General features: G+C 40.3%; 1 protein-coding gene and 1 pseudogene across 1 annotated transcript in view; one reads left to right on the forward strand and one right to left on the reverse strand.

Annotated features, from left to right (window-relative positions):
• Window positions 1-22,045, reverse strand: part of LOC145351346 (putative G-protein coupled receptor 139) — a 29,663-nt gene extending 7,618 nt beyond the window's left edge. Inside the window, exons 1-3 of the mRNA XM_080200964.1 lie at window positions 21,974-22,045; window positions 21,481-21,603; window positions 19,378-19,681 (exon numbers count right to left, since the gene is read on the reverse strand). Coding sequence (XP_080057090.1) covers window positions 19,378-19,681; window positions 21,481-21,603; window positions 21,974-22,045 — 499 coding nt within the window. The remainder of the gene's footprint in view (window positions 1-19,377; window positions 19,682-21,480; window positions 21,604-21,973) is intronic.
• A 211-nt stretch (window positions 22,046-22,256) lies between these two features.
• LOC145351347 (putative G-protein coupled receptor 139) lies at window positions 22,257-23,695 on the forward strand (annotated as a pseudogene).
• The last annotated feature ends 608 nt before the right edge of the window (window positions 23,696-24,303 follow it).

Here is a 24,303-nt window from a genome sequence, read left to right on the forward strand (position 1 = left end):
TTATAGAGATGAATCACGTAAACTGCATGGAAACAACTGTCGTTTATTCTGATTTCTCCCAAATGTTAATAGGATATTCTGTTAAGTTACAGTTGTTTTCTGCCTTTGATGCATTTTGGCATTTTGTTCAGTTTCTAACCAGTATTATCTAATCGATCTGGATAAATTATTGGATTTTTACAAATAATCTCTAGATATATCATAACTTGGCATGATTCATGCTCTGGCCAAGACCGCTACAAAGGATTGTGAACGGAACCAGACCCTCACGCAAACTGTCCTTCTACCCATTGACTCTGATTACACCTCACGCTGTTTGGAAAAAATCGGACCCCAGACACAGTGGCGGATTAACTATCAACCGGATGTCTAGGCTAAGATTTAGTAAGGCTCCCTGACCTTCCCCACTGCCCTCCCGCTGCACCCTTCATTGAATAGAATAAAGTGACGTTAAGTGACGTTGGATAACATATCGTTGTGCTGTGTATAATGTACTGCATGTATAATGTCATAAAGTTCTATGAATCAATTACAGCTCTTTTGTTCATTTATTTATCATTTTCTTTGTATTTGTGCTTTAAAAAACATCGCGTATTTTGGTTTACAGAAGTATCGATAACAGCGTGTAAATCAACAGATCGACCCACGTCTGATTCAATGAGCATGAGTTGCATATGACTAAGTTTCTCATCGCTCAGTGTTGAGCGCAAATAGATTTTGATCCTCTTCAGTGCCAAAAATGAACGCTCACCTGAACAGTTAGTGATAATTATGGACAGATAAATTCTAAAGCAGACGTTTGCATTTAGATATCCCTCGGCAGTCGATCTCTTGCCAGAGCTCGATAAATCCCAGTGATAGTGTCATTTTCGGATTTTTCTTGAATGTAATTCTGAAAGTGGACAAGCTTCATTTCCAACGAGAAAAAAAAGTATATGCGAAAGTACTGAAATATCATCCAAATAACTCACGTGCACAGCCTCAAGATAAGTGGGGGGCGGGGGGGGGGGACAGTTTAGGACAGAGTTGAGGAGGAACTTCTTCACTCAAAGGATGGTGAATCTCTGGAATTCTCTGCCCGTTGGAGTGGTGGAGGCTACCTCGCTAAATATATTTAAGACACGGGTAGATAGGTTTTTGGTAGGCAAGGGGATAAAGGGTTAAGGGGAGAAAGCGGGAAAGTGGAACTGAGCCACTCCGGATCAGCCATGATCTTATTGAATGGCGGGGCAGGGTCGAAGGGCTAGATGGCCTACTCCTGCTCGTATTTCTTATGTTCTTATGTACAATTATTGTTTTTTTGGACGCTCACAACCCCTCAAAGGGTAGAGAGACATAAATGTCGTCCATTGTGTTAAGGGTAAAGTGACATAAATATCGTTGTTCGGTCGGCTGACTTTGTGGTATCTGCATTGATTGATCAAACAAGATGCACCAACCGCTGTTCTACCAACGAGATGTCTTCTTTCTTCAGCTTCGTTATGTTGTCATACACGTGTTATTAATGCATTTTCATAATAAATTAGAACTTTTGGCTGGTGAGTGGTGACAACAATCCTTTTGTCGCGTTGTAAACAACAATGGTGGCGCGCAAACCAAAGTCTGTTCTGACGTTTTGACAGTGGTAAATGTGCTCAACAACAGTTTTGACGATGGATAATGTAGTGATGATGGTGGGAGTGCTTCAGATGCCGAGGATTTTGATCTTGATGTCGGTGAATTATCAGATGATGTTCGTGAATTTGATGATACGTTGATAGCACTGGAGGCAGTGGTGACAGTCATCGTGTGGGGCTGACACTATGTAAGGATGAATGTTGAAAAAAGTACTATATGTAAATAAGTATGCATCAAAATAAATATGTCTACGTGTTATAGCATGGCAATAAACTTGTGCATTCATTTTATATTTATTTGCATACACAAATCCGGGAGGGTGAAATTCCTCTATTTGTTCAACTAATTCACCCACGGGCTATTGTTATTAAAATGTATTCATCCTTAGAAGGGTAAAATCAGTTATTTTTTGCTCTTGCCACCACCGCCCCCCCCCCCCCCTTCACTTCCGGACTCCTAGGCTTAAGCCTACTCAGCCTAATGGTTAATCCGTCACTTCAACTATAATGATGGACAAAGTTAAAACAGCATACTATATGTAAAACAAAGTGACATCCCCTTTATGGCTATTCTGGCTAGATAAGAAACTAAGTGTGTGTGACTGCCTGTATCGAGGTGGGGCCGGGGGGGATACTGTAGGCGACATGGGGCGTGGGGGCTGGTGGTGTTAGTGGTGTTCGGGATCTCCTCTACAGTGATTTTGAGATTTTGGGCAAGATTCAAGTAATCAAGCGCATCGTTCACGTTATTATTTAAAATCATGGAATTAGCTGTCTGCAAGGCACACACATGCCAACACCAATTCCCCAAATTCCATTAACTAGTTTATTGATATCAGGTTGGCATTTGAGACATTGTGCCGACATAGTCCGTTCTTAGGAAAACTTGGAAGAGAGAAGCAGTGAATTCCATTAGTTGAGCAATGAAAAACCACAGGCCAGCAACACAATTATCTATGGAAAACAAGATTTAGAATTAATGATTTATAAACTCGTCACAGGCTGGGTGTCACATGCTAATATTTTGCACAGATGAATTATTTGAAAATTTTGCTGGAAAATAAACATGTGCGCAACAAAACAACACTCTGTGATATTGATCCAACGCACCGACTTTAGTGGAACGATCTCAAAGAACAAAGAGCAACCTCCGCACAGGAAACAGACCCTTCGGCCCAACGAGCGCACGCCGCCATTTTAACATTATGAGTGCCCTCCTCTAACCATGACCTTTGTCTATACCTATTGGGGTAGATTGAGGGAAGGCTAATTTAGGGACAATTTGTTACACCAATCAGCCTAAGAGCACGTCCATTTCTGGAAGTTAAATAGGACAACGTCTGGCTCGTCGGAATGGAATGTTTCACGGTTGTATGTTATATTTTCCAAGGCTTACTGATAATGAAGTTAATATCTGGAAAATAAAATCGGAACTTACATTGACGAGTCAAGTTCCTGTTCTCTCCATTGTTAGACACTAATTGGGAAAGGGGGAGTTCTTCAGTTGTGTCTGGGAATGATAGTGAGCAAAATCTGATGGGAGCATCAATAATATCGCATTTATATCAAGATTTAAGCATGGGCTCTAAAGACACAACACTTTAACATGCGCTTCCATTTTTTTTATTCTAAAAGTTTTGTGAATTAATTAATCATGGTGCATTATTCCTGTATTTGAAGTGTCGGCTGCAAACACTCTCATACCATCTATCCCATATATGTACGTCAAGGATGGCTATTCCTTTGAACCTGTGGATGCTGATGTTGACTTTAATTTGATCTGTTCAATCTTGGAGAGCAGCAAAAATCATGCACGTGATATTTACTTCAAGAAATGGTTTGAAAACAAAATATTTTCGTCCCTACGTGAATATCGCCATTTGATAAAAAAAATCACGGATGTACTAGTGTTCTAACTACGGAGAGAAAGTTTGGTTTTAATTTTTCATATTTCTCCAAAATGACAAAACATATATCCAAGGAAATTTGAGGATGTTAAATAATTCTTTCCTGAACTTCGCTTGTGTCGCTACATAAATACATGTGTTTGCACATGACTTCAACTGTGTGAGCATGTATCCGGTTTCAGTGGCAATATATGCAGCAGATGTATAACCAGGTCTGATATGAACAACCAGGCTGTTAGTCCAATGAGTCACCATCGATGTCAGACTCAACAATATAAAGTTGGCCGACACAGCAAACAACAAAACAATGGATTTCCTTCGGCTCTCCATTTCTTGATCACGCTGATTCTCAATGCTGGGAGTCCGGAGTCTCCTGCGAGCAATATTCGTCACTACAATTCGCCTCACTGTTACGCAATTGAACAGCAATATCAAAGCAAATGGAATCAATGAGAATAAAACACTTTGCAACTTGAAGTATGTTCTACCTGCAGGCGATGTGAAAAAGGCCACACTTGGGCGGAAACCCCATTGCATACCGTTCACGATTTGTGTATGTTCATGTGAAAACCAAAACGGGATGTTCTCTAAACACATTGACACAGAAATAATGATTATGACATTGGATGCGGTTCTCACGGTGCAATATTTGGTTTTCAGTTTCTGAGAACATATGGCTACACACCGGTCAAATGTGAAGCCAACTGTAAACCACACCGACAACCCCACATTGGTGCAAGTCAAGTACGTCATTAGCTTGCAAACCACAGTGTAGGACAGAAATGAATATGGGAAGCGTTTTCTGAGAATTTGAAATGCGATTCTTTGGACGACTGTGACCAGTAGATCTGCGGCTCCCATGGCAACCATATAGATGGACATACATTTGGAAATGCCACAGTTTCCTCGGCAGAGTGTTACTATTATCAATAAGTTCACTGTAAGAGGCAGAAAAGATCATTAAGAGTCATGCTCAGCAACATCTCTATATGTATTGCGGCACAGTGTACAAGATGTGTTCTTACTTAAATTTGGGATCATGATTTCCTTTTACAATATTAGAAAAGCATTGGTGACATTATTTCCCAATCATTCAGTTTGAGCACTGCACATCCTTCATGCTTATTTCTTTCGAAAGCAACAAATGCAGTTCGAATTCAGGATGATGAATCGAAAAAAAAAACACGGCACACCAACACATGGAAACACATACGCTCAACTCTCAAAGAAAGGCGGGCGGATAGGGCATTGACGTGGATGATCACGTGGAGTCACTCGTCAGTATTTAGTCATTTTCTCCCCAAACTTGATTCCGAAAGTGGACACCATTAAATTGTCGCGCCAGATGTCAAAGGAGCATTAATGGTCCTAAAATTTCGGTCGTGCCCACGATGATTCACGCAGGGTCCCGAGCTCAAAATTTAACTTGTTTGCAACTGAAGAAAGGGGAGCTTAGGAAACTGCAGCTTAGATTTATCTCTCGACTTAATCGAATGTACCATACTAAGGTTCTTCAGGGAAGGGTTATTTTCTTTTCAAAATTAGACATAAAATCACCTAAGGAGATTTTGGAAAGGTAGTTCAAGTTTCGGTGAAAGACGAGACGTCTTCAGCTTTGAAGGAGTTTCTTTGAGAAGAAAATTTGGAGAAGCAGTGCAGTTTGCAAAGAACGATGACAATTTTGTAGTGGAGGCACTGTTTTGGCGGAAGATGGCGGAGGACAGCGGGCAGTAACGTACAATGTGAACAGATTGTTTTGAAAAATGTCATGGATTATAGATATTTGGATGTCTTCAAGTATATACGAGTGAAGGTGGGTGGCCGGACAGGTTTGACTTAGCATAGTCCAGAGATAGCACATATTTGAATGAGTGTTTCAGCAGCAGAACCAAGCAATGTCGGCGACAATGGCGGACTTAGTGCAGGTGTAAGTATGTAGTTAGAAGATCATCTTGTGGTCAAATATTAGACTGAATTTCAACACATTTCGGTTGCATTTCTTAACATTACTTGGCAGAGGTAAGAGGCAATAGTTCGATAACCAAGAATGAAGCAGGTGCCAGATAGAATGGCTTCCTCCTTCCCGATATTGAAAGGGATTAAATATCAGATCATCCAAGAGAATATATCAAATAAACGGACTGATGATTTATTGACAGTGGGGGAATCGAGTGAGGGGGCTGTGTGGCAGAACTCGCTTTCATCGGTGGACAGGTGAAATGAGTTATGTTTTTGTTTGATGTTATGTTAATGTAAATAGGATAGAGTTAATGAAAAAAAACATTGGCTTGGTTTTTATCATTGGCGTAGAAATGGGACGATAAGCGATTGCAATTTGATTTTCTGATTTGATTAAATAAATAACAATCATATAATTGACCTGGCGCAGAAGGAAGCAATTTGGCCTTTCGTGTCTGTATAGTTCTCCCAATCAGTAAAACCTAGTCCGACTCCGGATTGTTTTAACTAAAAATCTGCCCAATCTTTCTGATCAGACACTGGTCTGAAGCCCATTAAAATTAATAAAATTGTTCCCCCTGCGCCATATTCTCAGACAGCGTAATGAACATTTGCTGCATGAAAACAACGTTTCTCTTCGTATTTGTTTTCCCCAGATACTCTTTTAAATCTGTGAAATCTTGTTCTCGATATTTTAACGATTGAGAAAGTTTCTCCCTTTCTACTCTGTCACAACCTCTTATAGTTTTGAATGTCTCTGTCAATTTTTCAATGAGTTGCCTTTTCTTTCAGGTTAGCAGTCGAAACGTCTCCAAATTATCTTCAGAGCTGAAGCTAATCAGCCCAGGAAGCTTTTCTGAATCTTTTCGACACTGTCTCTACTGTCTTTATATCCTCCCTAATGTGTTGCCATACTAATGGGATGTGAAATTGTTACTTAAACACGTCGTACATATCTCCTTTACTCTGCATTGTCCTATTATTAAAGCTAAATATGTTGATTATTATTATTATTATTATTATTATTATTATTATTATTATCCGTTCTCTCAACCAGTCCTGCCACTTGCACGGGCGTGAAGGTCTACATTATGAATATCGGTCAGAAAAAAAAAATCACAACGTTAACCCTGTTAACCTCTCGACAAATCGTCCCCACGCATGAAAGAATACATTAAAAATCATTATCATTCCTGTCACTCAATCGATCTCTGATCGCAGTCCAACTCTCATTTTAATTCCTTGAGCTCGAATCCTGCTCAGAATTCCAAGTGTGCAGCATTGTATCAATTGGCGTTTGGAGGTTTATATGCACCATATTAAGAACAATACCGTCACCAATCCCTTTGTGCTCTGTTCCCAACATGAGAACGAAACGCACCAATGCCAGGAACCATGTGACTGTCGTCAGCTACAACGCAATGCAGCGCGTAAGAAACGCAACACCTGTTAACTCTGCCAACGGCTACAGCGAGGCAGAGTGGTGTGAGCACACGTTGTTACGATCATGCAGAATATTAATTGTTACTTTGAATAAAGCCATGTTGGTACTCTATCCGATGTTGAAACTCTTTGGATCGATTTGAGGATGTACTTCTGACTAATGTGGACACACGTTGGAGAGGAAACAATTGTTCAAGAACATTCTTTATAAGAAATGAAGTTCGGAGATGGAAAATATTTTAAATGGATCATGGGTTCAAGTGTTGAGTTCGGTGGAGTTAAGAGGCAAAACGCATCTTCAAATGAGTGATCTAGGTCACCTGAAATAAAGCACAACCATTGATAGCATGAACTGATACGGGGAGGAGACGAACAAGGAGTTTCGTGGTCAGTAATTTAGTTCGATTGGGATCTAGGAAGCCAGGAGGTGGGTCTCATGGGCAAGGTGACTTTTGAGCATGGAATGATGAGGACATTGGAGGAACTAGACAAATCTTTGAGTTACGGAAATGGCAATAGCATTTACTTTAGGTGTCTTTGAATTGCGAATTTCATTTAATCCGGCATGGCTGATGGCGTCCAACTAAAATTGATGCAACTAAAGAATGAGGCAAGGAATTGATCAGAGATGGATTCCATTGCGATTTGGACGAGTGGCATCATATGATGCGAGAACCGAAGCAGAAAAATGCATTAATAAATGGACAGTTCAATGATTGTTAATCTTCAGCAACAACACATCTATATTTTATTACATGTAACAGTTTGTTATGCTGAGCGTTAAAAGAAGTCATCTCAACACAAAGCTTGTGCGCACAATCTACCCACGTTTCTGAGTTACCGGTGCAGGTTCATTGTGTAATTAATGTGATTGTACATTTCGTCCCTGCCATTTACTTGAAACCAGAATCAGGGGAACAAATATCATTCCGTATAATTCCTAAACCATAATTCTAAATAAACCAAATCAAATAAAACAGTCAATTGAGATAAAGAGGCCAAAATGCATTACAAAAATCCATATTCGAACAATGTTAATGGGCGCAAGGAAGCTTCTAAGGAGTTGAACGGGAGCTGGTGGAAGCGTAATGTTTCTTTCCAGTTGAGAGTTTACGATATTTTTTCTAAAAATGGATTTCAAAATCCCCAATGATTATACGCATCAGCAGTAAAACAAAAACAACTATACAGGGATCAAGGATGCAAAATGAATGATAGAAAGTCATCAGAACATTCACGAGCACAATAAAGGGTGGACAATGCATACTAGCGTACGCATTTCGTGAAATCATGAATAAAACACTTCCTTCAGCTGGGCATTGAACCAACTAGACCGTTGAAAAATCCGTTTCGCCAGCTGTATTATATTGACTGAAGCTGAGTCGGAGTCTAACACTCTACCAACCAGGAGAGACTCTGCCCGGTTACCTGACCTTCTGAATTTTCTTCTTATTTTCACGACTTCTCTGCGGCATAAATGATTCTGCAAGCAAGAGTGTCTCATTCTGCCATATAACCATCAACACTAAAATATTCAACATTGATTTAAAAAAAATATATATCACTAATTACCGGGAGTACCAACGGCTACCAACACTGGATAATAAATGTCGATTATCTGTCGGATCACTGGTCTTTCCATTCTTTAGAAGGATGCTTGTTCACTATTGTGTTTTCCAGCTCCCATCAAAATGTAAGCGCTTTTAAGCTCTCCCCTTAATAAGGGAAAAAAAAATCTACGCCCAGTTGAGTAAATCAGCTTACGCAACAGCTGACTTTAGTTATCGTCACTGAATAAGAAAACAATCCATTCCACTTCCGTGAATTCAGAGTGACAATGGCGAAACTGCAGCCAGCAGTCCACACAATGCTGCCAATGAAGTGTATCGACAGGAAGAAATCTGAAAGGAAATGTGCCGTATTCATGCAGCTCATGACATATACACAAGCAAGTTTTGTAAATTCGTATTTCGATGGGCACAAAAGGGAACAATCGATATCAGATCTCATTGTCCATACTAAGAACATTTTAAGTAATAATGTTACGCTTTGTAATTTTAGTGACGTTGTCAAATTTAGACTTGGTGATTAATTCATGATGACTATAGACAAGCAAATGTTTCGAATAAAACAAATATAATGTTAAAATTAGTAATTTAATTCGAGAGACAAACGAGTCACAGAAGGTAATGATTCAGGTATGAATAGAAAGGTCTCTGGAAGTTACGAAATTAATGCCTTACTAGATATTAACCATCAGGCATTCTTAAAGTTTCGAAAAATATAGTCTTTTTTTATGGATAGAGCAAAAGATAATCAATTATTACACAAGTTTGTGGCGTAAAACAGTCTATAAAGTTTGTGTACAGTCTGTAACGCGATGAAAAAGAAACACATGTGAATAGACGTTGACACGTTAGTCAAAGAGAGAGGTGAAACTGTAATTGGCAGAGAGAAAACAATGCGGAAGTACCATGAAATGCAACGTCTGACGAAAGTAGGGAGCGTGTATGTATCAGTATCAGGATTTGAAAACAAAAATAATACTGGTGAGAGTCAGGGAACTGGTGGGTGTCTGGACTTGCCTTTGAAAGGTTTAAAAAGAGAGATGAATTTGAAGTTGGCAGATGTGATAGACATGATACTTCAGAATCAAATTTAGCATTGAATGGTTGGGGAGGTGGTAAGGTAGGGGAGGGCTGTATAAATGGGACAAATAAATAGCAGCGAGATAAATATTCGTGCTAGGCAAAATGTTCACAACTGCCATTAAGTGCCTGAGAAAAAATAGAGTTGGAAAGTCATACAATTATTCAGTGAAATCAATAAAGAAGTGGAATTGACTCTGAAAAATGAAATAGTTAAAGGTCAGATTGCCTCTCAGCCCATTTTGTCTTTGCAGGTTGTCCTGAGAAGCAGTTTATGCATCGCCAGTACTATCCTTTCTCTTCTCATCCCAGTACATTCCTGATTATCACACATTTACAAAACATAGCAATCTTGACGGAACAGAAAGAGGTTACTTAGCTTACTTTACAGAAGCGGAAAACAACAATATTGGGCCTATCGATGTTGTGTTTTCCAAAACGCTCCGTGTCCATTGAAGTTAGAACACTTCAGATGCTTATCTTATACCTTTTGAATGGCTTGAAGATTTGTGTCTTAGTCAATATTTCAATCGGCGACTTCCAGAGTTCTACCACCAACTGTGTGAAAAAAAAGCTCACACTTGTCCTTCAGTCAACTGCTTATCCAAATCAATGATCTCTCAAGTCAGGAATATAGATCCTTCCATATCACTCCACTAACGCCCTTCAAAATCTTCGAAGACACAATCAAGTGTACTATCACCATCCTCCGTTCAAGAAAATGACCGCAGCCTTTCAAAACTTTACACATAACTGCAATTTTCCAATACGGGAAATATAATCGTCAATGTCACATGCGCCCTTTCAAGTTCAATTGCATCCTTTCAGAAATGAGGTGACCAGAACATTATACAGTAACCAAGTTATGCCCAAAATTAAATTAATGAATTGCACAGCTCCAGCATAATCTCCCTGCCTTGAACATCAAACAAATCGATTCAATATTTCTCCTTAGTGCCCATATCAACCGATTACATTCAAGGATCCGTGAGCAATGCTCCGATTTTATTTTAGTTTTGCATTTCCACTACACCTTTCAGCATTCTCGCATTTATAGAAGCTGCATTTCCTTTCTCTGATGTCCGAAAATGTACCACCTCAAACTTTTCCGGTTTGAGTTCCATTTGCCGCCCTTCTTCCCATTGAACCAGTTCTTTGATGCGGCCCCACATTCTGCAACGGTTCTCCTCAGAATACAAGTGGCCGTATTTCACTTTGGGTGCAAATTTCATGATCATGCCTTCTTCATTAAAGTCAAAATCATAAACATGTAGGCAACAAGCAGCAAACCTCGTACTGAAATATGTGGAGCTCACTGGAAACCACCTCCCAGTCACAAAAAAAGGACATTCGCCAAGCGCCACATTTTTTTTGTAATTTTCCCTGCAGCTGAGACAAAGTTGTATCCAGCTTGCTACACTCCTCAGGGTTATATGTGGGACCTTGTCAAAATGTTTGCAAAAAATAGTGTACACGACAACAAATTACTATCCTTGCATATCATCCTTTTGTTTTCCTGAAACAGTTTAATCATGTTCGTTGGGACAAGCCCGCGTTCGACTAATTTGGTGGAATCCTTTGAGGACATTACATGTGGAGTGGATAATGAGGAACCTTTGAATGTGGTACAAAGAACAAAGAACAAAGAACAACCCAGCACGGGAAACAGGCCCTTCGGCCCAACGATCCCGCGCCGCCATTTCAACAAAGCATTTTCCTACACCTACCCTGCCCCGGGTGTATGTGAATGGTACCCCTAATGTAGCCAGATTCAGGGGAGAATAGTGTAGGGTCAATTTGTTACACCAGTCAGCCTAAGAGCACATCTTTAGGGTGTGGGAGGAAACCGGAGCACCCGGAGGAAACCCATGCAACCACAGGGAGAATGCACAAACACCCACAGACACAGGCCCAAATCCATGTATCCGCACAGCTAGCAGTGATAGTCACTGATCTGTTGTGGTGCCCGTCTGCTGGTCCAGGATTAAGCACACACAATGACATGAAGTACTAGGCCACTCTCGAAACCTCCAAGAGCAGCCCACGCACGACCCACCGTGTGCATGCCCCTCGTTTGACAATAAGGTGGACCGACACCTGTGGATTAAAAGAGACAAAACATTAACATGTAATATTACATTTCCAGTGTCGTCCCGAGGCTCTGACCCTTTTTAATACCATCTGCTATAACCCTCCATCCCCGTTTCGCTCATGTGTCTATCTAAGTAAACCTTAAACAAGTCCAACATGCCTGCCTCCACCACCTTACTTGGTAGCGCGTTCCATACCCCCGCGACCCTCTGCGTGAAAAACCTTCCTCTAGTATCCAAATTATACTTCTCCCCCCTCACCCTTAGATCGTGACCTCTCATAATAGTTGTCCCCAATCTAGGGAAAAGCCTACCACTGACTCTATCTATTCCCTTCATTATTTTATACACCTCTATCAGATCCCCCCTTAATCTCCGTCTTTTAAGGTGAAGAGCCCCACTTTCTCCAATCTTTCCTCGTAACTCAGTCCTTTCATGCCAGGCAACATCCTGGTAAACCTCCTCTGCACCCTCTCCAGGGTCTCCACGTCCTTCCGGTAGTAAGGTGACCAGAAATGGACGCAGTACTCCAAATGCGGTCTAACCAATGTTCTGTACAACTGAAGCATTAGAGGACAGCTCTTATACTCTATACCCCTTCCTATAAAGGCTAGCATTCCGTAAGCTTTCTTCACAACCTTCTCTACCTGTGTTGACACCTTCAGAGACTTGTGCACCTGCACTCCCAGGTTCCTCTGTATTTCTATACTCTTAATCAGTCTACCTTTTATCATGTAACTCCTCCCTGCATTATTCCTTCCAAAATGCATCACCTCGCATTTATCAGGATTAAATTCCATCTGCCATCTATCTGCCCAATATACCAACCTATCTATATCCTGCTGTGTCACCTGACAATCTTCCTCAGCATCCGCCAATCCTGCCATCTTGGTGTCATCTGCAAACTTGCTGATCACACCACGTACGACCTCTTCCAAGTTGTTTATATATATTACATAGAGGAGAACTCCCAGTACTGAGCCCTGCGGCACACCACTGGTGACTGACTTCCAGCCAGAAAAGGACCCTTCCACTACTACTCTCTGTCTCCTATTGCCCAGCCAGTTTTCAATCCATCTAGCTACCTGTCCTTGTATCCCATGTGCCTTAACCTTTTCTACCAGCCTACCGTGAGGGGCTTTGTGAAATGCCTTACTGAAATCCATATAGATGACATCAACGGCTTGCCCATCGTCAACCGTTTTTGTCACCTCCTCAAAAAATTCTACCAGATTCGTAAGGCAAGACCTCCCCTGAACAAAGCCATGTTGTGTATCCCTAATCAGATCGCAATGCTCCAAATGCTCATACATCCTATCTCTGAGAATTTTTTCCAATAATTTTCCTACCACCGATGTCAAACTCACTGGTCCATAATTACCAGGGTTATCCCTACTACCCTTTTTAAACAGCGGTACCACATTAGCTACCCAACTGGGTATCTGGGTTTCCAGAAGGCATTTGACAAAGTGCCACAACAAAGACTGCTACATAAGATACAGGTGCATGGTGTTAGAGGTAATGCAGTAGCATGGATAGAAGTTTGGTTAAATAACAGAAAGCAAAGAGTGGCGGTAAATGGGGGTTTCCTTTTTTGTTGTTTCTTGTTGGCGGTCAGTGACTAGTGGTGTGCCTCAGGTATCAGTGTTGGAATCGGAGTTATTTACGATTTACACAGCTGATTTGGACATGGGAACCAAGTGCAGTGTGACAAAATTCGCAGATGACACTATGATGGGTGGAAGAGCAAATTGTGCAAAGGACACCGAAAGTCTGCAGAGGGATATAGATAGCCTAAGTGAGTGGGCGAGGGTCTGGCACATGGAGAACAACGTCAGTTAATGTGAGGTTATCCACTTTGTTAGGAATAACAGTAAACTGAACTATTATTTACATGGGAAAAATACAGCATGCTGCTGTGCTGATGGACCTGGGTGCCCTTTTGCAGGAATCTCAAGGAGTTGGTTTGCAGGTGCAACAGGTAATTAAGAAGGCAAATAGAATTGTGCCCTTTACTGCTAGAAGGATGGGGTTAAAAAAAAACAGTGAGATTATGTTGCAGCTTTATACTGTGCTAGTGAGGCCGCACCTGGAGTATTGGGTGCAGTTTTGGCCTCCACACCTGAGAAAGGATATACTGGCACTGGAGGGGATACAGAGTAGGTTCACTTGGTTGATTCCAGAGTTGAGAGTGTTGGTTTATGAGGAGTGAGTCAGTAGACTGAGGCTCTACTTATTCGAATTCAGAAGAAAGAGACGAGATCTCAGAGAAACAGGTAAGATAATGAAGGGAACAGATAAGATAGAAGCAGGAAATTTGTTTCCACTGACTGGTGAAACTAGAAGTAGGGGACATAGCCTCAAAATAAGAGGAAGCAGATGTAGGACTAAGTTGAGGAAGAACTTCTTCACACAACTGGTTGTGAATCTGTCGAATTCTCTACCCAGTGAAGCAGTTGAGGCTACCTCATTGAATATTTTTAAGGCAAGGCTAGATCCATTTTTGAACAGTAAAGGAATTAAGGCTTATGGTGTGCGGGCGGGTAAGTGGAGCTGTGCCCACAAAAATCAGCCATGATCTTCTTGAATGGTGGAACAGGCTCGAGGGGCCAGATAAGAACATAAGAAATAGGAGCAGGAGTAGGCCATCCAGCCCTTCGAGCCTGCCCCGCCATTCAATAAGATCATGGCTGATCTGTCGCTGCTCAGTTCCACTTTCCCGCCCTCTCCCCATAACCCTTAATCCCCTCTCCTATCAAAAAATACTCCTGCTCCTAGTTCGTGTGTTATTGTACTCTTATTAAGCTAACTCTTAAGAAATTCATGATTCCAGATTACTGATTTTTTTTCTGAATGACAATCTATCCTATTCAAAGGAATTAATTCCAATAATTTGGTCACTGACGTAGTTAGACCACTGATATATGTAATATGATCTATCCTGACTGTCTATCTTTAAACAAAGTTAAACATTAGCGGTCCTCCAAAGGACTTGGCCAACACCCCTATATCGGGCGTGGAAACTTAAAGGATTGCCAAACATTCTTCTGGCATTTACTCCCTAGTTTATTTTTACAGTTTGGTGTATGTTTCCTTTGGCTTTGAGGTAATACACATTTTCAAAAATGCTAATCCAATTAATCTTTCGTCTCTGTTTCGATTTAACATTTACAATATTTTACTCACTCCTATATATCTGCATTACCTCTTTCATAAAACAAAACAGACTCAGAACAATCATCATCCACCTCCAGCGCCTCTGTACATAGTCTGCTTTTTAACTTTCTTCAGGGGCCCTACTCTTCCTCCTTTTTCTCTATATTACCTCGGATGTATTAACACATCATTTTCGGGGTCCCCTTGATTTTGCATGACAATATTCTGCATACTTTGATTTTCTAACGCCCTTTTGGATTTTACACTTCCAGTTTCTGTGCTCCTCCTGACCACTGGCTCATACTGTCTTGCTGTATTTTTTTTAAAATTATTGCCATGCTTTTTAGGCCCCTGATGATTTTCAATTTCCCAGTTAACGGTGCCACCAATCTCCCCTCAAAGAAATTATATCCCAATCCGTCCAATTTTTTTCCATCTTTGTGCAGCCCTGCCAACATCTTCTGGAGGATTAATAACATTAACCAAAGTTTAGTGAGGATGTTTAACTCACAGTCTCAGGGATCACTTTACGGTTATGGTTAGGGAAATATTTAATGGTATAGGGATTAGCAATATATTTTGATCGCGTCAGATGGAGAGAGGCCCGTGTGGAACATCAGCACCATCTGCAACAGATATTCTGAATCGTCTGTTCCTTCCTCTGCTTCCTCTCGCTGTCAAAACCGTTTGCATTGTCTTCAGGTAGCACTTTCAAGATTAGAATAACTCAACGTGTAAAAATCAAGTCACCTCATCTCTTCTCTCGTTGTCACCTGTGCCAATTATTGCCAAGAGCTTGAGGGTGATGTTGTGATGGACAAATTGTTTTATCAATCTTATATCTTCCCATAACGCTGCAATCATTCTGTAGCTTGAAGATCGGTGACAGAACGAAGTGATGAGATGATGCGGGAAAATACTCAACACACATTGCATATATTATGTGTTAGTTACGTGGATTATTGCGTTTCCGGGGATGGGGTTCGCTGGAGTAAAAAAGTCAGTGCAGACTCGATGGACTCCTTCTGCATTGCAGAGATACTGTATTTAACTATTCTTATTTGGTGAACACAGGGAATATCAGGTCACAGCTCACTGGACAGGTCATGACTTGGCCTTCTGTAGCTTTCTCTGACCTGCATCTCTGTTTTATTTGACTTGACCAAAATTCCTACTGTGTTTGATTTCCGTTGTCATTGGTGCCTTTGCAGTTTACCATCCAGCCGTAATCCTTCTTGATGATCCCGGAACGTTAAAAGAATTGGACCACAAACTATGACCAAGTTCACTGTCACTAACAATTATTAAGATATCAGTCAAACTAACTATTCAGGTATTACCTTTTTATTTCATCTTTATGTGTAATCTTTTTTCATCTCTGCGACATAATTGCATTTTTAACTGTTACATTCTTTCTTTTACATTTAACGAATTCAATCGTACATAGCATCAAACTAAAGTGCTCAATATTGTTAACACAGCAACATGTGACATGAAAGTAGTCCATGGTTGAATTTGCCCGTTTGTACATCAACTACAGAAATCATGTTGTTTTTTTCATAGCGTTAATGTCCCTTTTATCTTTTGTATTGTTTGGACGACTTTGGTAAATGTTCGATGAATATTAAATGACTTCTCTTTAATTTGTTTTAGTTTCCTTGGTAAAAGATTAAAAGTAGCGTCATTTTACTTTGCAAAGTAGTTAGCAACGCCTCTTTCAATTCATCTATAACACTGAAATATATTTCATATTTTATGTATATCAGTTAAATCTGTATGTTTATTCTAGCTAGTACTTGATACTTAAAACAAAACGTGTTAATATTATATATCGATGTGCCATATTGATAAACATTCAGTGAGGCAGTAACACACATTTCCCATGACCCTTATAAGCTATACATGTAATGATCATATCAAGGCTTATAGCTTCTCTTGAACTATCGAAATCCACAACCATCTTAAAACCAAACAAATAATGTTCCTTAGAATATGTTCGGCAAACATATATAATTGTATTATTTGTTTGTTGATATTTATTCAGATCAAACCTTCTCATCTACCCGTCTTCTCAACTGCATTAATGAAGACGTCATAAAATCCTCTCCACGTGGCATTTTCACGAATTCTTATAGTCCTTACTTCAGAAACTTTTGATTCAACTTCATCCATTGGAATAGGTTGAACTCCCAATATTATTCCTTAGAACTGTCCTTGAGTGTCTCCACAATTGGTCTCAGAACAAACCCGAGTCAGCTGCCGAAATTCACAACTTGCTATATTCGGACATCACTGTCCACCCTTCAAATGCTCGAATTGTTCATTGCTAATCATTGCTAATGGATCCTTTCACTGGGTAACTTATTGAAGATACTTACAAAGATTTTCGGTCATCTGCAAACCATAAATTCTATTCTGCTGTTAACCATCATCTTACTTCCCCTTTAATAATTTGATTTATGGATCTAGCATGACCTTCAACTCAGGTAATCATACATCTATCAGCTTGTTTTATCAGCTCCTCCTTAACTTACAGTTGGTCAATAGCATTTGCGTTGGTTGAATTTGTTTCATCTTTTTGCGTTAATTGCGAAATTAATTAATCAAATTGACTGGATCGAGTGCACAAATAATCGATATTATTGATTGATCAGAGAAAACCATTTTCAAAATGTCCCGCACTCTGTGGAGTAAAACATAGCCCCACAACCACCTCCCCCCCCCCTCCCCCGCCTTTCAAAGGCAGTGTGTTGATCATCAAAGCAAGAAGAACTCCATTTTCACTAGCACTGTGCCAGAAGCAAGATTGTACCAGCTATTATGAACGGATCATAATCAGTTCCCTATTTCGAACGACTTTACTTCCAGAAATGGTTGCTCTCCAATTTTTACTCCTCTATGGAGACATTAACCATTAGATTTTGAACTTCTCTGATGACAAGATGCCCCGAGAAGACCAAGCCGTAGAAAATTAAATCTTAGAAGGTTGGTGAACACCATAGCGGCAGCACGTGTAAACAAACCCTTGTCATAACCTGCAGACCTCCGCACCTGGAGACAAGCCATACTTCCAACCTACTTTAAACAATAAAATATGAAAGTCAGCAAGTTATTATCAGCAATTCAAGTATTAATGGGATTCAGTTATTTACCTGCAACATGGAAAATATTGTGGGGCGACAATAACTTCCCGGCACAGTGAAAGTATAGATTCAGCGACTAAATAACATTTCATCTATATGTGATGAAAAATGCGATCGATACAAAACCAGGTACGATCAAATTAATACTTGCGCATCCAAAACAATTTAATCCTGAGCGTTCTAGCGAACTGGTATCCTCTCATCATTTTCATTCAACGATTTCCTCGACAAATTGCTTAATGTCTTGCTGAATTGTATTACTTTCTATCACACGTTCCTTGTTCTCAACCTCTGCACTCGCTACACATATTGTCTCACTATTTGTTTCCTCATTCTCACCTGAGTTTCTGACTAACTAATTGTTCATCTCGTACTCAACCTGACTTTGCTAAATGCTGTGGCCAGTTGGACCAGGTATCTGACAAACTTTCCATCCAACTGTCTGTTGGACTACCTCCACACATATCTGTAAAGCTGAGGTTAATGTAGAACTTGATGAGGAAGAGCTAGCAAAAGAGGAGTAGAATAAGCATATGTAGCATATACTTCCAAAATAACATGAGGTTGATGACTACAATGAACACAATATGCTTTGTTTTGATTTACATGTTCTGCCCCAGTCACTTCAGAAACATTAGAAGCTCAAACATATGTGCACTTACTTTATCTATAATAGTGAGAGGTCCAGATGACCTCGGAGTTAAGAACATACCGGGTTAACAAATTTGCAGCATGATCTGTTGTCCCACCATATACTGTATAGCATTCATTTTTCCAGCGAAATAAGCCTTACTTTTAATGCTTGTTTTGTACTATGTTAACAGCGCTTGAACATTGTCAAACAATTGCTATAATGTTTCTTGTAACTGAGGGCAATAATTTCAATTTCAGAAAATTTAAATCATAAAAAAAAATCAGTTTTAGACATGGGACGTCCAGTCATCAAGATATGTGGATTAAATCCTGCTGGCCTTGAAATTACACTTGTCACTGTCATAACACAAGGGATAATACTACGTTCCATGAGAAATTGTTTTCCTGTACATGTTTGTGAAGCAGTGATTTTAAATTATAATTCAATCATTTCAACTATTCCACATGATCGAGGACGATAAACAACGCAATATTTCAGAGTGATCCAAATTCTTCATGACTTGAGCGGTAAAGTAAGTACTTTAATCTGATTCGATACTTAGTGGAAGCCCCAACCTGACATACACTTGTTGAACCAAGATGTATGCTGCCACTTCCGCTGACTTACTGTCGGTCAGAAATGCTTCAGCCTATTTGCTGGAAGTGCCAATTATGACTAGTATATATTAATATCCTCCCTGAGATGGCTGTAAAGGACCATCATAACTACCTATAAATTAGTAGACTGTCCTTCAACTAGTGTGTCTCTAACTCCCCCTTACTTGCATACCTATCAGGTTTATTTTGAGCATATACTAAACATTTTTCTGCATTATGCTTTACATGCTTTTCCACATTTGACGATAACATATCCGTTGATTTGTCTACCAGTTGTTTCTGTTCCCCGATGGCCTTAAACATCACGAAACTGGTGAATGATTTGATACCATCTCGGATTAGCAGCACATACCATCCATTTTTACGAACAATTGCATCCTGGAGTTGTAACTTATCTTTCCATTGATCATACGAAGCAGGATATACTCGGTTCTGTAACTGTTTAAAGTCATCATCAGGACGCTGCGGCTATTTGAGATCTTCCATTTTAACCTGACCAAAACGAACAACATCTATCTGTTCACCCATTGGGGACTGCCATGCTTCCCCCTCTTGAGCACCCTGTTTTGCTGACGGTGCTTTTGTGAAGGGGTATTCCTGACACTTGTCCTGATTTTTGCCTATGTGCAACCCACTGAGAGTCTCTTTAGGTGTGTGTACCTGTGTGTTTATCTATGTATTTTTGTATTGTATCTTGTGACATGTGTGCCAGCAGTATATCAGTGTAAGTTTACCTCGCTGTCTGACGTGTCTCTCTTGCTTTGTGTGTCGGTGCAATTGCCTCGCTGTCTGTTTGCATGCGCTCCTCGTCGATGCCTCTGTGAATATTGCTTCGTATATGTGTACAAACCCATGGTTGCCTTTCTGCACATATGCTACTTGATTGTGTGTCTCACTATACTTGTTTGAGCAACAACATGTGTGATCCACTCTCTGCATGTTTCATGGTACAATCCTCTCTGTTCATATATTTTCATAGATGTCTCAATCACTTGCAACATTCGTTAGAAACTTTACAGTAAATAAACATATGCCAATGTACCAAATAGTGGAGGAGTGTGTTTCGGTGAAATACATTTGTGTAGAGACCATAATAGCGCGATGGACTGAGCAGCACCGTCCTGTGCCCTAAAATTCGACGAGTGACTCTTCCCTTTATTAGTTTTTTTTTGCAATATTTTAAATGCATGTCCAAGTACTTTAGATATGTAATGAGGGATTGTGTCCTCACCACCCTTTCAGGGTGAGTTTGGAGCACGGCTAACCTCTTGTCAGTAAAACTAATTTTCAATTGCTGATTGGGACGACTGTACGATTTCTTCTGACCATTGGCATATTGTTTTTTTTAGAATCAGCAATATGTGTAGACATTTAGAACAGAGAACCTAGAACAGTACAGCACAGTACAGGCCCTTCGGCCCTCAATGTTGTGCCGAGCTACGTCCAAACCCAACATCAAGCTGTCCCACTCCCTATCATTCCAGTGTGCGCTGCGTGCCTATACAATAACCGCTTGAAAGTTCCTAAAATAATTTGTCAAAGCCCATCACAGGGCGAACCTAAAACGTGAATAAATATGCATAAAGTTTGTGCTTGTGTTTCCACACGCTAAGAGATTGAGAATTTCAAAGCTGAGTCTCATTGAGCTTAAGCATGAATTCTGTTTCCTCTCTACTGTGGGGTCTCATATGATTTTCCAACATTTAAGTTTCTTGGACGAAATGCGCTGAGTCTATTTGCAAAATTGTGACTTCAAGATTTGCCTCTATTGTCGAGGCTCCGGATTGGATACAGATTGAGGTCAGAATAAATTAGTTATTGGTGCCTTTTGGAACAATTCACAAATCCTCGCCGGAATGAGTTTCACAATAGTACACCGTATTTTCAAAATATAATCTCAGAGTCAGGTTTATGATTTTTTTTAGGCTATATGTTACTATGCCCCCCACATCCCTACCACCAACCCCGGGGAATGCAAAACTGAATTAGGTTTGCAATCACAAGAACCATTGCATCAACAATTTCACAAAATAATCATTGATAATTGTGCAGTGCGAAGTACTGTATTTAACAGGAATAGAATCAGCCATGGGAGAGGGGGAAAAACTTGTCATCTCTCCTATGCGTGTAGTACATCGGAGTAGGAGAGAAATAAGGTCATGTTAATTTTATGTTGAAGGGCACTTCAGGAGTCCGCTTCCATCTCCTGGAGAATCACAATTAATAACAGCAGAGGATGGCCCGCAAGGCAAACGGAATTTACTCACCTTTAGTTTAAGTGCAGCAGTCACAATTGTACAGTACTGAAGGGATTCAGTCACCACCAATGTTGCAGACCTTCCTTCATCACAACTATTCCTTTTCTCTGATTTACGTGAAGGCATACGTTCCTAGACGTGAGTTGACGACAGAGAAAAACAAAATGTTTACTGGGAAATCATCCTTGCCAGCCGTGTAGGGACTGAGTCGGCAACAGCCGTGGAATATTTCACCTCAGATTTATAAATAATGTTTTATTTATGTTTTTTCTACTAAAAAAAAACAAATTTCGATTTCAACATTTTCTCCCAAAGTGATGCATCAAGCAGCAATAAAAACACAACTCACCACTTTTTTTTTGCTTCACAGGGTAATTTAGGTAATGTGCAATATGCCAGCTCTGAGCAGGAAGCTTTGGCTTTGAATCCCGCTCTGGGATTGTATGGTCACTGCACGAGAGAACTAAGATGGTGATCAATCTGGAAATATGTTGTACCATACTTTCATGGTAATTACTGCAAAAAAGGCGGATCTCTTGTCACCATTTGAGAGAAAGATAGTTGAAACCGCCATTGTAACTGTCCAAATATTTCAATTTTTCACTCCTTAAGTGAGCTGTATCATTAGCTTGTTTAATGACAGTCACTAATGCGAACTAGGTTTCAACATGTTTGTCTCCCTGCAGGATTGTTGTGTGTATAAATGTAAGTTGTCTGTCATTGCCTTCTCCATAGATCAACTTTTTTTTCAGATCCTGCATTAGTTATCCACTCCTGAAAAGAAAATGGGGCAGCCAAATATTCTGTTGGTAAAGGAGCTTTACTATCCAATTCTCGCAGCGGTTGGTGTCCCAGGTAGTTACTCGTTATCAATGTTAATATATGTCTACATCGGAAGGCAGCTCGTCGCTCTTGTGTCAGAATGGATAGTTAGTGAACCTGCTCATTGAGCCATATCAACACACTTGACTCATGCCATTTAATCCAATAACTTTATTGATGTTTCAATGTTTTTTTGAATGTCCAATGCATGGGTTATAAATAATTAACTGCTCTGTTTGTGATCCTGCTCATTGTATGTACTGTAGCCACTTCAAAAACTGTTAGCACATTTCCAAGATGATAGCTCCAATTTGATTTTTGTCGTCAAGTTGTTTTGATTTGATGGTTTTAACCAATAAATAAAGAAAAGTTGTAAAATGTGCACCATCTCCATAAACGGTTCAATCTGTCACTGCAACATGACTAATGTCTTCTCTTCCTTACAGCGAACCTGCTGACAATTGTGATTCTCAACCGAGGAAACTGCGGACTTTCCAAATGTATCACCGTCTATATGTTGGCTATGGCAACTGCAGATCTACTGGTCATGATTGTCAATGTATTACTATATCATGTTTTCAGCTATCATTTTCTATTTTCATTCCTTACCCGCACCCCCGTCTGCAGGTTCATTCTGTACATGACTATTGTGACTTTCGACTTGTCTGTTTGGTTTACCGTTTCTTTCACATTTGACCGCTTTGTAGCGCTCTGCTGTTCGAGGATTAACAGAAGATATTGCACACAGAGAACTGCCACCATAGTTATAACAGCGTTCTCTGTATTTAGTTTTTTGAAGGATATTATTTTTCTGTTTGCGTATGAAACTCAGCAAATAATTAACGATGAACATTGGGGCTGCCGGTCAAGTGTGGCTTTTTTCACCTCACGTTTAGGCACAGTGGCCGTCTGGTCTCACAGCACCTGGGTTGTTTGGCTTCCATTCATACTGATTGTTTTGTCTAATTCTTTAACGGTCCGGCGTATTTTAAAAGCTAATCGAACCCGCAGGAAATTGCAAGGTCACAAAAGTGAGGATCACAGCTGTTCAGAGTTGACAAGCAGAAGGAAATCCATTATTTTACTTTTCTCTATATCTGGTAGCTTTATACTTTTGTGGCTGACAGCTGCCGTCAGCTTCGTAACGACACGGCTGTCAAATGCAGGTTATTATCGAGGCGACCGCACAGAACCTGCATATATTGCTACTGAAACCGGAGCTTTCTTGAAGTTTCTGAGTTGCTTGCAAAATCCTTGTATTTATGCAGCTACGCAGGGAAAGTTTAGAGAAGAGCTGAAGAATGTGGTGAAATTTCCGTGGACGCTCACCCTGAGATTATCCAGAAAATTCTGATTAAATACATGCAGTCAATGTAAGCGAATTCGTATTGCAAAACGGTGAATTCTGCAGGAAAGACACAAACTTCGACAAACTTTATTTTCAAGGATCAAACATAGGTCTCATTCACGGCAGAAATAGATCATTTAGTGCACCACGTCTGTACCCACTCTCCGAAGACCATCTGACCCACCACCCTTCTGACAGCAGCCTGCCCCCCAAGGGGATCCCTTGCTGAGCATTGTTTTTTATTTTGCTGTAATCGTTTCAATGATAACAATGCTGTAGCTCAGCAGTGGCGAGAAAGTAATGGGCACAAGAGAAATCCGCTAGCATAAGAACCCCCTGTATATATCGGTGAAAACAATCTAAAATGAATTAGTTGCTAAATGTTTGCCAGTGTGGGTTGCTGTCCATGAAGTTCCTTGTGAACCTGTCGGTGCCAGTGCCACGGTTAGTTATCATCACCAGTTGGAAGTTTGTTCACCTAAGGATTGATGTCGGAACGAAATCCACAGACTAAATTGGTATTTCAGATCGCTTGTACCAGTTGGATTCGACACTCCCCATTGTACTCCGACTGATGCCTGTCATATTCAGATCAGAAGGAGGCAGCCTGTACTTGCACTGTGCTGTAAGTGTTTGCAGAAATGCTATTGTTATTCAACCCT

The sequence above is a fragment of the Carcharhinus amblyrhynchos genome, chromosome 13 (assembly GCF_965287045.1).
Source record: "Carcharhinus amblyrhynchos chromosome 13, sCarAmb.v2.hapA, whole genome shotgun sequence".
NCBI lineage: Eukaryota > Metazoa > Chordata > Chondrichthyes > Carcharhiniformes > Carcharhinidae > Carcharhinus > Carcharhinus amblyrhynchos.